Source organism: Pagrus pagrus, assembly GCF_965226575.1.
Source record: "Pagrus pagrus genome assembly, chromosome: 16".
NCBI classification, from domain to species: domain Eukaryota; kingdom Metazoa; phylum Chordata; class Actinopteri; order Spariformes; family Sparidae; genus Pagrus; species Pagrus pagrus.
Genome location: NC_140200.1, coordinates 3,879,889 through 3,892,574, shown reverse-complemented (window position 1 = coordinate 3,892,574; position 12,686 = coordinate 3,879,889). Strand labels below are relative to the sequence as shown.

The window sequence follows — 12,686 nt, the reverse complement described above, 5'->3', positions numbered from 1 at the left end:
GAAGTTAAGCCTGGACCCCGCCACCCCCCCACCTCCACCCTCATGTTAATCCTTCACAGCAATTTTGACCAGCATATGTTGTCAGTGCACTCACACGGTATCTGCGCAACACGTCCTGATAATAAGCAATGAAACCAAAGACAAGGAAGAGAGATTTAACAGGCCCAGTGGCGTCCATGTCTTCTGAGGTCTCAACCATATTGAATTATAAGAAAACAACTATAATTTAAAGAGGCCTCAGTGTGTCTCTCTTGTCTGGAGATCTTTATAAGTGCAGGGTAACTTTTGTTCTTCCTTCCCAACCGAAAATGACTTCTGGACATGAAAGTACAATAAAAACAGCTTTTATTTTGAAACTTATCTCTGGCCTGACTGGTTGGACTCTATGATTTGAACCCCATGGGGCCCACCTGTGTCACCACAGGTGGACAGGTGTGTGTGCACTCACCATTAAGTCCATTGGGGATGCTCCTGTGATGGTGCGGTGCCGACAGGTCATCCATGGACCTCCTCATGGTGGGGCCCATCTTACTGTTCTCCGAGCTGGGCTTGTGTATGTGGTTGTGATTGTGGTGATCTGGGCTCCCAGCACTACCTGTGCTGGACGTGCTGCTCCCGTCCCCCACATCCCTGACGGTACCAGTGCCACCGTTCAGGTTGGTCAAACTGGACTGGCTGTCTATGGAGCTCCTGGACCCGGCTCCGTTCCTCTCCTCATCCAGCATGAGGATGATCTCCTTCAGCTCAGAGTTCTCCCTCAACACGGTGTCCTGGTTGGCCTCCAGCTCCTTCAGCTTCATCATGTAGGTGCCCACCTCCTTCCACATGGCGGTGGCGGTGTAGCGGCCGAAGCGCTGCCACTCCCGGGACAGCTTCTTGCCCTTCTGCCGGTCGTCGTCCAGGAAGCAGCAGAGCTCCCGCAGCTCGTGGTTGTCGTCCTGCAGCTTCTGGTTGATCTCCTTCAGGCTCCGGATCTCGTGCAGGTGCACCTGCAGCCGCCGGTTGATGTCTTTCATCATGTTGCTGTGCTCGATCATCAAGTTCATTTTCTCGCCGTCAACCCTGCGTAATCTCCGGAGCAGCTCCTCTTTGCTGCACCGCAGCAGCTCCTCGTCCGGCAGCTGGCTCAGATCATCCTGAGGTCCCTCGGACTGGTTCTTAGCCATGACTGTCTCTCTGGGCTGTGAAGTCTCAGGGTCTTTGAATCTTTACAAAAATCAACTGTCAAAGTCTCATCTACCCAAGCCTGAGCTGCGGGATCGTGTTAAAATACATGGTCCAGAAGGTGAGTGTCGCTATGTTGGTCCTCTTCAACAGGCCGATAGTGAAAATGAAAATATTAATATGATAACTGACTGATAAAAAAAAAAAAAAAAATCTGTTTTTTCAATCTCGCTACTCACATTCAATAACAACACATGGTTTTAAATCGATGGTTCGACCCGGTTCTGGTCCCGTCAGCACACCACGGCGCGTCCCGTGTCCGCCGTACATCGCTCCATTCAGATGATGAGAAACAACAACAACAACAAAAATTTAAAAATGTAAAGAAAAGCTCAACCAAACACTTCTAAATAAAAAAAAAAAGCTTTGTGTTCTGTTTATCCACCGTCCTGCTCCTCAACACGTCCCCGCCGTCAACAACACCCTGCTCGGATTAAGCCTCTTCACCGCGGCGCTGCGTCGCTGGACGGAGGAGCTTCTTCTCGCAGCCTCTCAGCTCGCTCGGTCGCTCGGTCGGTCGCTCGGAATTAGCAGCGGCAGCCTCCCCTCCTCCTCCTCCTCCTCCTCCTTCTTGTCCAAACACTCGGGTTTGAAATCATTCAAGAGGATTTCGGCCAAGACGGCCAATCAAGACGCGGGAGAGCGGAGAGGAGTGGGCAGGCAGCAGGTAGGTGAGCGGTGCGCCGGAGCCTCGCACGGGCGCAGGCTCTGCCCCCTTAAAGGAACAGTGAGGCGTTCAGGAGCCGCAGGAACACGGTGATCGCAAACAACACCAGAGCGCTGGATTCTGGCTTTTAAAGGCATTTTCTGTAACATATATGTTATTACATTAGTACACATACATATATTTAAGTGTTTGTGAGTGATATGTTTTGATCTTTATATTCTTAAAGGAGCACAATGTTGTTTTTATGCCTAAACAAACTGAATAAACAAACTCTTAAACTGACCTTAAATGACAACGCAACTTCATACTGTTTTACTTTGTTTACATGTGAATTTCTTCGTCAGAAACTACATAGTGCCCCTTTAAATGTTTGCCGTATGATCTGTATTCATAAAAACTAGCTGATGTTTGTATTTATATATAAATTAATATAGTTAATACTCATTAATATTGTAAATATTACAAAGGACAACACAATTTCATACTGTTTTACTTTGTTTACATGTGGCGGACCCTGCCACCTTTCTAGCTTCAAACTGTGTTGTGGGAAGCTTATTTTCCCCTTTCGAGAACAGCTTGTTTATTCAGTTATGGAAAAATAAATATCTCTGAGTTTGTATTATTACCTCATTAATATTGTAAATAGTTTCAATTTCTGTGCCAAAAACTACATAGTGCCCCTTTAAATGATTACGATCTATGTATTCATAAAAACTAGCTGATATTTGTATTTATTTTTAACCAAAAATGTTGTGTACCTAAATAATTGGCTTAATTTAATAATTGTTTGTTGTTTAACGCCATTCTACCGACATCAATGACATGAATGTGACTCACCACTTAACAGCCTTATATGAAATAATTTAAAAACATATATATGACAAGAAAAATTAAGCGTAGTTGAGTGAAATCTTTTGAAAGTCTTAATTCCCTCATGATTGTAGTTAAACAGGTGCTTTTTGAGATTTTTTTTTTACAATGTCACAGCGCCCCCCTGTGGCAGGCTGTCAGTAATAGCTCAAAACATCAGTTTGAGGACATAAAAAAAAATTAGGCATGAAATAAAATCAGATTGTCAGTTTATTTAAGTGCAAAACAAACAATTGATGACAAGTTATTTCTGCGTTAGTGCAATAATGTGTAAAAGAGCTGATACATTTCTGTCGTGATGTGTAAAAATGGTACATTCATTCATACATACATTCAGTGTTTAAGGCATAAAGAGTGTTTCAAAGCTCAGTGGTTGGAAAAATTTTATAAAAGAGCTTTGCAGCGTAAGAGGCTTTTGGCTGGAGCAGGAGTACAGAGACACATGGTGATTTCTTCTATGATTAGTAGGAATGATCATTTCTGCATCACGATATTAATTTTCACTGTAAAATAAAACTTAAAATCATGATTATGTAACATCTGCTGGGGTCTGTGCCAAACAAACAAGATTTGCAGCACCACAATACTTCATTATGATGCTATTTATCAAATAATTGCAGCTTCTGCTATCTGGATTGAACAGATTCGTATATTTCTTCGCTTAACTGTGACCACTCATTGCTTGTGGGTCCTGTGTCTGACAGAGCACACCACTCCACTCTTCGGCCGGAGCGTGGCATTGTCCAGGAGGTCAAAGGTCTGTCCCGGCACGAGGGTGAAGTCAAACCTCTGGAGCAGCTTGGCCATCACCACTTTAGCCTCCATCTGTAACCACCCATCAGGTTAATGCCATGTGTTACGTTCACGTGTATGCATGTGATGCTTTAACGACAGTCGCCACCCACCTGAGCAAAGTTCTGCCCCAAGCATGAGCGTGGACCGAGGGCAAAGGGGAAGTAGCAGTAATAAGGCCTTGTAAAAGGGATAGATGATTGATTACACACCACTTTCCTTGTTTTTATCTGGGACAATCACGGCTGCCCAACATGTCAGGAGTAAACGTTGTGTGTAAAGTGTATGTTGCTTACTTGGGAGCATCTGGGTGAAATCTGTCCGGATCGAATTTCATGGGGTCCTTGAAGAATTTATCCATTCGTCCACACACGTAGCTGCTAAACTGAATTTCAGAATAATTGATTGAACACTTTGATAGCAGGTTTATTTTATCAGTATTCTCAAAAACATGTTTTGCTGTGTAGGTGCCACTGCCCTTTTTGTGCATACTATAAAAAAATGTCTTGTTCTGACACACAATTCCTCTTTTACAGGTGCAAACACACTCAGAAGTAAAATGACTCACTATGGCTGTGGCTCCTCCGGGAATGTGGACACCATCAATGGCCATGTCTTGCCGTAGCTCACGAGATGTGCCTGGAGCTGTGGGGTAAATCCTCAGAGTCTCTTTTAGCACCTGGGGGAAGGTGACAGTGAAGAAATAGTAACTAATTAATTAAGATTTCATTTATATATTACCTCTCAAAACCTAGGTTAGAAAGTGCTTTATAAGAGGGTGAAGGGTAAAAAAAGGGCAAGAGAAGAGTAGAGCACAAACATTATAACAAGAGAAAACAGAAATTAAAACAGCAGAATAAAAAAAAAAAAGAATAAAACCATAAGATCGAAATGGTTAACAAGCCTCAAGCAAAGTAACATTTAGAAAAGTTACAGGTATTCAACTGTGATAAGAAAGAGGATAAGAAGAAGATAAGAAACAAGAGAGTTTGCTGACCTGTGACCCAGGGGGAGACTTTTTTCCACAGCCTGGTACTCAGGTCAGCGAACGCATCGTTCCCTTGTGTTTTTCATAACTAATAAGCCGTGTTCAGAGGTAAGATTACTCAAAACCTTATAGATGAGGAGGAGGCTCTTGAGCCAGTTAAGTGACATCAAGACTGAGGTGATATGAGAGCAATATCTAAAGTTTCTGACTTGTCTTGGCTTAGGCAGGAATAAAAAGCATTACAGTGAGACCGTAGTCTCAGCAGGAGGACGGAAAAGCATGGATTACAATTTACATTTTTTGCAATGTTTCTCTGTTAAAAACAGCAGGACTGAAAGATTGTCTTAATGTGTATGTTGAATTTTCGGCTAGTGGTTTAAAGGTCGTGTTAATAACATTTGTATGTAGACAAATCCTTTCTTAAAAAATAAGACGTGCAGAATTACAGTATCTCTTTTCCTCTGAAACATTATTATGATTGTAAATAAATAATTTGGCAATGTTTTCGCATGGTATCTGTGTTTTGTCAGCACAGTGACAGTTAGCTAGCTAGCGTGAGCAACATCAGCTACAACAAAATGGTCACTCGAGGGGGCAGATGGTTCGAGCAACGGCGATGTTGTGACGTGAATGCAACGGTCGGAGGGAGAATCACACCTTTAAGTTACATCGACGCTAATGGTTTTCTATTAGTGGCCAATGAGCTGAGGTATTGGAGGATGTTAGTGGAGTCAGACAGTCACTGGAATAATGAATGAATAAATGTAAGTATATTCACAACATGCTTCACTCCTGACCCATAATCTTTCCTGACTTCATGATATGTACCTGTGAGAGGTAGGTCAGTTGTCCCAGATCGTCATAACTGATCTCCTGTTTCATCCCGATGACATCATCCACCTCCTGCTTCACTCTGAGAAACAGAAAAGCAAACTGAAGAAACCATCGCTCACAAGCTTCACTGTGAAACTGCTCTGCACTGATTATTAGTTCTCACTTCTGCAGTATCTCAGGGTGTCTCGCCAGTTCCATGATGCAAAAAGCCAGTTGATTGGCGGTTGTTTCCTGACCTACAATGTTACAGACAGCAAAATAAAGGAGAACGACACCTTCCAATGGAGCAAACACAGATCAACAACACATATTGAAGTGACAGTATTCTGTATTTCTAAACAGTAGGGCTTAAAAATAAAGTTTACTTCTAAAATCAATCAACATCAATTAGGATTTTTGTTTATTTATGGACAACACAAACTCACCCGCAATGAAAAATGTCACAAAATTGTCCAACATGAGATCTTCGTCCTCCTGAGTCAAGCTTTCCTCTGGAATAATAAGAAAAAGGAATTGAACAAGTTAACCTAAACATTTACATCCATGTTGGACTGAAAGTTTAACTCATTTATACACATACTAATCCTCCTATCTGACCTAATTACATACTGAACCTAATGTATCTGATTGTGAACCTTGCAAACCTATTAAATGCTTGTATTTTATTTGCATTTTCATATTATTCGCTATGGTATTCGGCACAATTAGAAGTATTTGGCTCTTATCTAGACCCTAGAAACTATCGTTTACAACTGCGCTGACCCCGTTACAACACAGAGACGTTAAAACGTTCTTATCTAATCAAATCGAATCTGATAAAGGATCGTAACCTTTGCCAGCACTTTTGATGATCTGCGTGAGGATGTCCTTGGGGACTTCCTCCCCACTCTGCATGGCAGTCTTTCTGGCCTGAATCCACTGCGCTCCAGTTGTGCGCAGCAGGCGGCAAGACTCCCTCACTTCTTTAATGAATGGTCGGTTCTTTGGCTTCAACTGGAAAAATGCAAGATTTGGGATTTTTAGATTTTAGGATGTCACAAAGTTGACAATATGTCCGCCGTACAAACATGAGCTGAAGTCTCACCGTAAAAAAGGCGTCTCTGATATTGTACACCATCCCTTTCAGACACAACTCAATGGCTTTGGGGAAAGTTGAAGTGTTGTTCAGCATGTCTAAATCCACACCGAACGCAACCTGAGAGTTATCGAGAAAACAAACACACACGCTAAGATAGTTACAGCTTGATAAGATGAACTGTTGTGATAAGCTTGTGTCACATTTCAGAAAAACGTATTTGCTGCTTTTAAACAAACTATGGCACGATACCTTAGCAATCACATCCAGGGTAACGCAGTTGACTAGCTGGAGCATGTGGGCCTCTGTTTTCTGATCAGCTAGATCAGAAAGCTTAGTCATCAGTTTCTCTGCCCTCTCATTGAAGGTGCCCATAAGACCTCTCAAATACCTGAAAATAAGGGGCTGGTTTAGACAGTGGACCAGGACGGCCAGGACATAACTGCTAAGATGATGTTGTCCAAAGGAAACAGAGCAAAAGATACCCACGATCTGAACATATTGACTGCAATGCTTGCAAATACTGGATAGTAAATAAAGGTGTGAGCAGGTAGTCGATGATTAAATAACTCACAAGCTGCTGAACGCTGGGTCCATGACTCTGCGCTGTTTATACCACAGTTCATGGTCCTTTGCTGTTACCAGGCCATTACCGAGGAACCTTGAAGAGACACGTGGAGCACAACACTTTCAAAATATCAACATAAGGTTGTAGCTGATTTGATATAACACACAGTAAAACAGTGCCCGGGACTCAAAAGATGAGTGACAAGTGTCCCAAAACATGCCAAGATTACTTGAGTGGAGGTGACAGTTTATAAATCAGATTATTCTCTGTAGCTAATCTGAGCGTGAGAATGATAAACTACCTTTGACCAAACAGGTTGAAGAGTCTCGAGTGGAGGAAATCATCTTTGGGGTACTTTGAGGACATCAGGATTTCCTGAAACACAGCCATCAAAAGAGGGAACAGTGAAAAACAAGGTGTTTTTTAAAGGGAAGCTCCAACAATTTTACACATTAAAGTGTAGTTACAGGTCCTGGGGTGTACTACTGCATACATGGAAAATGTTGTATGAAGAGTTTTGTGTTTTTGTGTTTATTGACTTGAAAAATTGTCTTTTAAGCTGACAAACATCTTATGTGTTATTCAAACGGGATCAAGAAATGATTGTCCATTCACTAACATACAAAGTGTTTTAAATAAAGATACTCCAGCTCTCTATTGCCTCCAGTGATGTCACTCAGTGACTAGGCTGCATTGTGGGTAATGTAGGCACCAGGTTTTGAAAAGCAATCCACTGGTCCAGCATTTCACTTGGACCCACAGACAGTTTAAAAGCAAATCATCAAAACTGATTAATCAGAACCAGCGCCTACATTACCCACAATGCAACTTAACCACTGAGTAACATCACTGGAGACAATTTATCAGATTACATGCAGCTTCCTCTGGAGCCACAAAAGGCTTAATTATACTTTATTATTAATAATAAATATGCAGTAGTACTCCTCGAGACCTGCAAACACACTTTTATGTGTAAAATTGGTGGTGTTTTCCTTTAAAAGCAAATATTATCAGGACATAAGCTATCATGTTTTTTTGTTTCTTGGAAGGGTTTTCTAGAAAAAACAGGTCAACCTGCCTGTCTGTGCCCTTTTACACTATTTATTGCGACACTCTTGTGCAACTAGTTGTGTAAATAGTTGTGTTGGGTGTGGTGTGTTACCTTTGTTGCCTCTGGGCAGGTCACACAGACGAGAGCATAATGCAGCATATTTAACCTGTAGACAGGCCCATAAGTCTCGGACCTGGAGAAAACATCTTAATTATTATATGTTTGATTGCAAATACACACGTGCACAGTGACACATGCAAAACCAGTACATGGAAGTGAAAGTGCACTGGTGACAATAACCACTGGAAATAATAATGTATTTCTGATGAATGCTCATAGAAGACAAAGACACTTTAAACACATTTACCTTGTTAATAAACACACACAATCACATATGCAGCTGGTTATAGCTGATAGCAGCCTACAGGGGGCTGAATGTGCACACAGGCTAACTCACTGTGGCTGTACAGGACCTGTTGCTGATGGCGTTTGCTCTGACTTCACCGTGTTTTCAGTTAACTGTCAACACTGACACACTTTTAATGGACGAACTGTCGTGTTGTCTTCTCACCATTCCAGGAATTTGTCGTGCACAATCCCTCCCTCGTTCATGATTTTCAGAAACGTCAGTGAATGTCCGAGCAGAAAGCTGTGGATGGATAAAAACAAAGAAGTGTCAAAGAAGGATAAAAAAGGTGAAGCTAACTAATGCGGGTCACGTCCAGTGTTAGCTACCGTGTGCTACAGCTACAGACAACAAGGTGTTAGCATCGCACCGAGATAACTTTACCTGTCTCTCGGCGGCCCGGGAATGTGGTCGTATTTCATATGCAGGTGTTTGAGATACAGGCAGTAACCGAGAAACGCCAGGAAAAGGAGGAATAACACAAACGCGAGCGCTTGAGCAGCCCAGCTCAAAATAATGTGGAAAACGGCCATTTCGGCAGGTCAGATCCCAGCTGCTAACGTTGTGTCGCGGGTGCAGCAATCCAGTGTGAAGTATTAGGTCACAGGCGGTTAACTTTCTGCTCTACAGTAGCGACGTCGGTAGTTCCGTAATAAAAACAGCGGTGCAGTAGTGGCTTCAAAACCATATTTCACCACACGGGGCAGTATAACAGGCTCCATAGCTCAGTGGTTAGAGCACTGGTCTTGTAAACCAGGGGTCGCGAGTTCGATCCTCGCTGGGGCCTGTCGGGTTACAACATTTTCACTTTTTACATGTGAGTGTACATCCTGCTCGGCACATCAGTGTAACACCAGCTACATGTGGTTTTATACCTGAATCCTACCAGCATCAACAGAAATAAGCAGCAGATTGTATGAAGAATAGAAATTGTCTTCGGTTTGATAGATTGATGCCACTGGATAATAGACACATCACTAGAAAAATACAGTATAGTGCTTTAGTATCACGAGCATAGAAAAAAATCATGGTCAGAGTTTACAAAACTGACAATTATCCCCAGGAAAACATGTTTTTATGTGGGAAATGTAGGCTTAATCAGACTCTATCAGTTGAAGACATCTCAGTGTGCAGGAGACTTTTTCCTGATTTTGCCAGGGCACTTTAAAATACATTACATACAGGAAAGTCATAAATGTGAATTAATGTCCACTCTGATCCAAAAGCGTGTACATATTTTGCACATTTGTTCATTAGAAACACGGTTTTGTACAGACGAGTTTAAACCTGTGTGAGGAAAATGTTCCCTTTTCATCCTTTATTTTGTAGTAGCTACCTTTGAAGTAGTCATCTTGTAGGATCTTTATCATATTATTAATCTGTTTGATTAGATTTCAAGTAAGGTATGTCAGCAGGTCCCTGAAAAATAGGACTCCAGCAAACTGCAGACTGCTGTTATTTCTTCCTAATGAAGCAGAAGTAGGCCTGTGTGGCATGAACCCACTGCACTTTGTAAACTTCAGTTCATGATGAACATGACGCAGAGGTGAACTAAAAAGTTTTCACAACTTTTAAAACTTGAAAGAAAAAAAAAAGAGTTCATTCCACACGAATCGGATGACGTGGGAATTCCTCCATGACTGAAAATAGGACCAAAAATTGCCAACCGGAGCAAACAACTACGTAAGTAGATGCACTTCGCACATCAGATCCCGCCTGCTTTCACCTCAGCTGGTGAAGCGGGAAAACTTTTCCCTCGGTTTATACAATTGCACTCGTCTCCTGGAGCGCTGGGAGAACGGGGTGATTATTTGAGTCGACACAGAGTCTCACATAGGTTTGTTAAAGGGATGCATACAGAAGTGATAGGCTAAGTGACGCAGATGGACATTGTGAATCGAATGCGCACTTATGTTTGCTCGTGTAAATATATTGGCACATTCGGCGGTGGTGGAAGGAGCTGCTGAAAGGATGTGACAGGGCGCGAAAAGGCAAAAAAAATCTGATTTGGAAGCAGTTCTGCTGTTACTTATACGTACCGATCTTCAAGAACTGCTATAAATTGATTGCATTGATCCATTTTCCCCTTTTTCCCTGCTGTATGACCTTGCACAGCCTCCTATGTGTATGGCATGTGAGTACACTCCTCAAACACTGCTGTCACTTTAACCAACAAACCCCAAAAAGCTCAACATGTCCTCCTCTCCCAGTCATACACTCACCTACTTAACATGTCAGGCTGACACGAAGCTGGGAGCAATGAGCAGCACACTGATCTGAGCCCCGTCTCAAGCCGTGGGCGGTGATATACGCACACTATAGGATTATTTTTACATGGTAAACCGAGCTGTTAATAGCTTTTCAGAGTCGACGTGTGTGGGGTGGAATTACCAACATGAAAAAGGGGAAGCAATGTACATCTACACTCCACCGCTCCCATGTTAAAGTGCATGGAAAGCATTTTTCAGACCACTTAACCAGACACTGAAACACTGAAACGGGCAAATTAAAGACAAAACATTTAGTTGAATAATCAGGTAATGGCCAAAAAATTCATCTGCAATCATTTTCCGAATCGATTATTAATTAATTTAGGGGTTTTTTTAAGCAAAAATCCCCCAAATTCACTTGTTCTAAAGTAAAAATCTACTATTTAATGATTTTCTATGTTTTCCATAACAATAAAAGGGGCGCGATATCCTACTATTCTTAATATTTTATAGAACGAAGGATTAATTGATTAAGATCAGATCAATCCACAATGGAAATAGTCAGTTGCAGCTGTATAATAGATGTGTAGGTCTATTTTTAAATACCTGTGACAGGGCTGCCCAAAGTGGGGCCCGCCAGATTCTTCTAGCAAAAACAATGTAAATGAATCCAAAAACTATAATATGTATCATGGTTAAATATATTTTTTTTAAATATGTAGGATCCCTTATTATTTATTATATTTCTTAATCTAAGGATGGTGGGATGGACTCTTAGTCCCACTTTGCATCTTTTGGCCCTTGAAGAGAAATAACTTTTGGCATGTAGGCGACATTTTTAAAAAATGTGGTGAAAATAAATCTGTCAAAGCAGTCTAATATGAATTAATGTTGTTCTGAGTAAGATTACAAATAAAACTTTCCATTTTCAGCCATTTTTTTTATATTTTCAGGCAGATTGCTGCACTTTGTGATGGTGTCCAGCAGGGGGTGCTCTTCATCAGTTCCCACATCATGTCAGCACACTCCCTCCTCTGTTTTGTCTGTGGGAACATGAACTGTAGAGGCACTCTAATAAAACAGATTATGATGTTTTCTAGTGTCAAAGCATGCCTGCGTTTTGCACATTAACGAAGAATGTCGGTCATTTTCGTCGCCATCATTCCTGAGAGGCGATATCTCTGATCTCTGGACATTCTGGTCCATCCAAGAAATCTCATCTGACCTAAAGTATCACTTTCTTGGTACTTGTTTGCTACGATCCGTCCACTTCTGCCACTATGGCCACTTCATACCTGTACATATTGTTCGCAATAACCTTCAAGCTTGTCTGCATTCTTATCTTAAAAAGAACGAGCAATCATATTTTTGGTCCAGAGTCTTGGCTCTGTGTAAACGCTGGAGGCGAGGAGCTGTTTGATGTTGTTATGGCTGGCAGGCTGCCTCCTCAGTACTACTGGATCTGCAGGCCGCTCTCATGTCCAAAGGTATTGTGTTGGCTGCTCTTTTGATTATATTATCAACAGAGAAAGAGAGAGGGAGAAAATTAAGACTCCCACTGGACATGAGTAAACAAACAAAAGTTTGTAGAGTCTGGTTCATCCAAAGAATGTCAGTTATTCAGACTTCTCTGAGGATATTGATGTCCAGTTTCGGGATTATTGTGCCGAATATTGCTCTTGCTTGATAAACAATTTGCTTGTACTCTGTCTGCAAGATTGAGGAGGAGGAGAAATATTAAAGAGGAAGGAACATTTTGACCCTAGACATCATAAAAAAACAATATCTATATAGATGTAGAACATATATATATAGATAGAGACTAAAGTGAATGTAAAACTAAATTTCTCTACATTGGTCACTGCCATGAGAGTTTCTTCAGACATTCATGGTCCCCAGAGGATAAATACTAACTTTTGTGATCCCGTGACCTTTCCTCCTCTATGAGGTTGATATTTTCCTTCTTTTAGTAAAATATCTTAAAAATTTCTACAAAATAAT

General features: G+C 41.5%; 2 protein-coding genes across 3 annotated transcripts in view; both read right to left on the bottom strand.

Annotated features, from left to right (window-relative positions):
- Positions 1-1,897, bottom strand: part of ccdc85cb (coiled-coil domain containing 85C, b) — a 46,896-nt gene extending 44,999 nt beyond the window's left edge. For both annotated transcript variants that reach the window (XM_084378510.1, XM_084378511.1), the window contains exon 1: positions 449-1,897. In XM_084378510.1, the coding sequence (XP_084234636.1) occupies positions 449-1,166 (718 nt within the window). In that variant the 5' untranslated portion in view covers positions 1,167-1,897. The remainder of the gene's footprint in view (positions 1-448) is intronic.
- A 1,056-nt stretch (positions 1,898-2,953) lies between these two features.
- LOC311271168 (cholesterol 24-hydroxylase-like) lies at positions 2,954-9,118 on the bottom strand. Its single transcript, XM_084376707.1, has 15 exons — positions 8,860-9,118; positions 8,641-8,718; positions 8,181-8,262; positions 7,320-7,393; positions 7,025-7,111; positions 6,703-6,841; positions 6,460-6,570; positions 6,206-6,368; positions 5,801-5,866; positions 5,539-5,611; positions 5,370-5,454; positions 4,122-4,232; positions 3,850-3,938; positions 3,667-3,733; positions 2,954-3,586 (listed from the first exon to the last, which is right to left on the bottom strand). The coding sequence occupies exons 1-15, from the start codon at positions 9,006-9,008 to the stop codon at positions 3,437-3,439; spliced, it is 1,524 nt and encodes a 507-aa protein (XP_084232833.1). The 5' UTR covers positions 9,009-9,118; the 3' UTR covers positions 2,954-3,436.
- Positions 9,119-12,686: the final 3,568 nt, after the last annotated feature.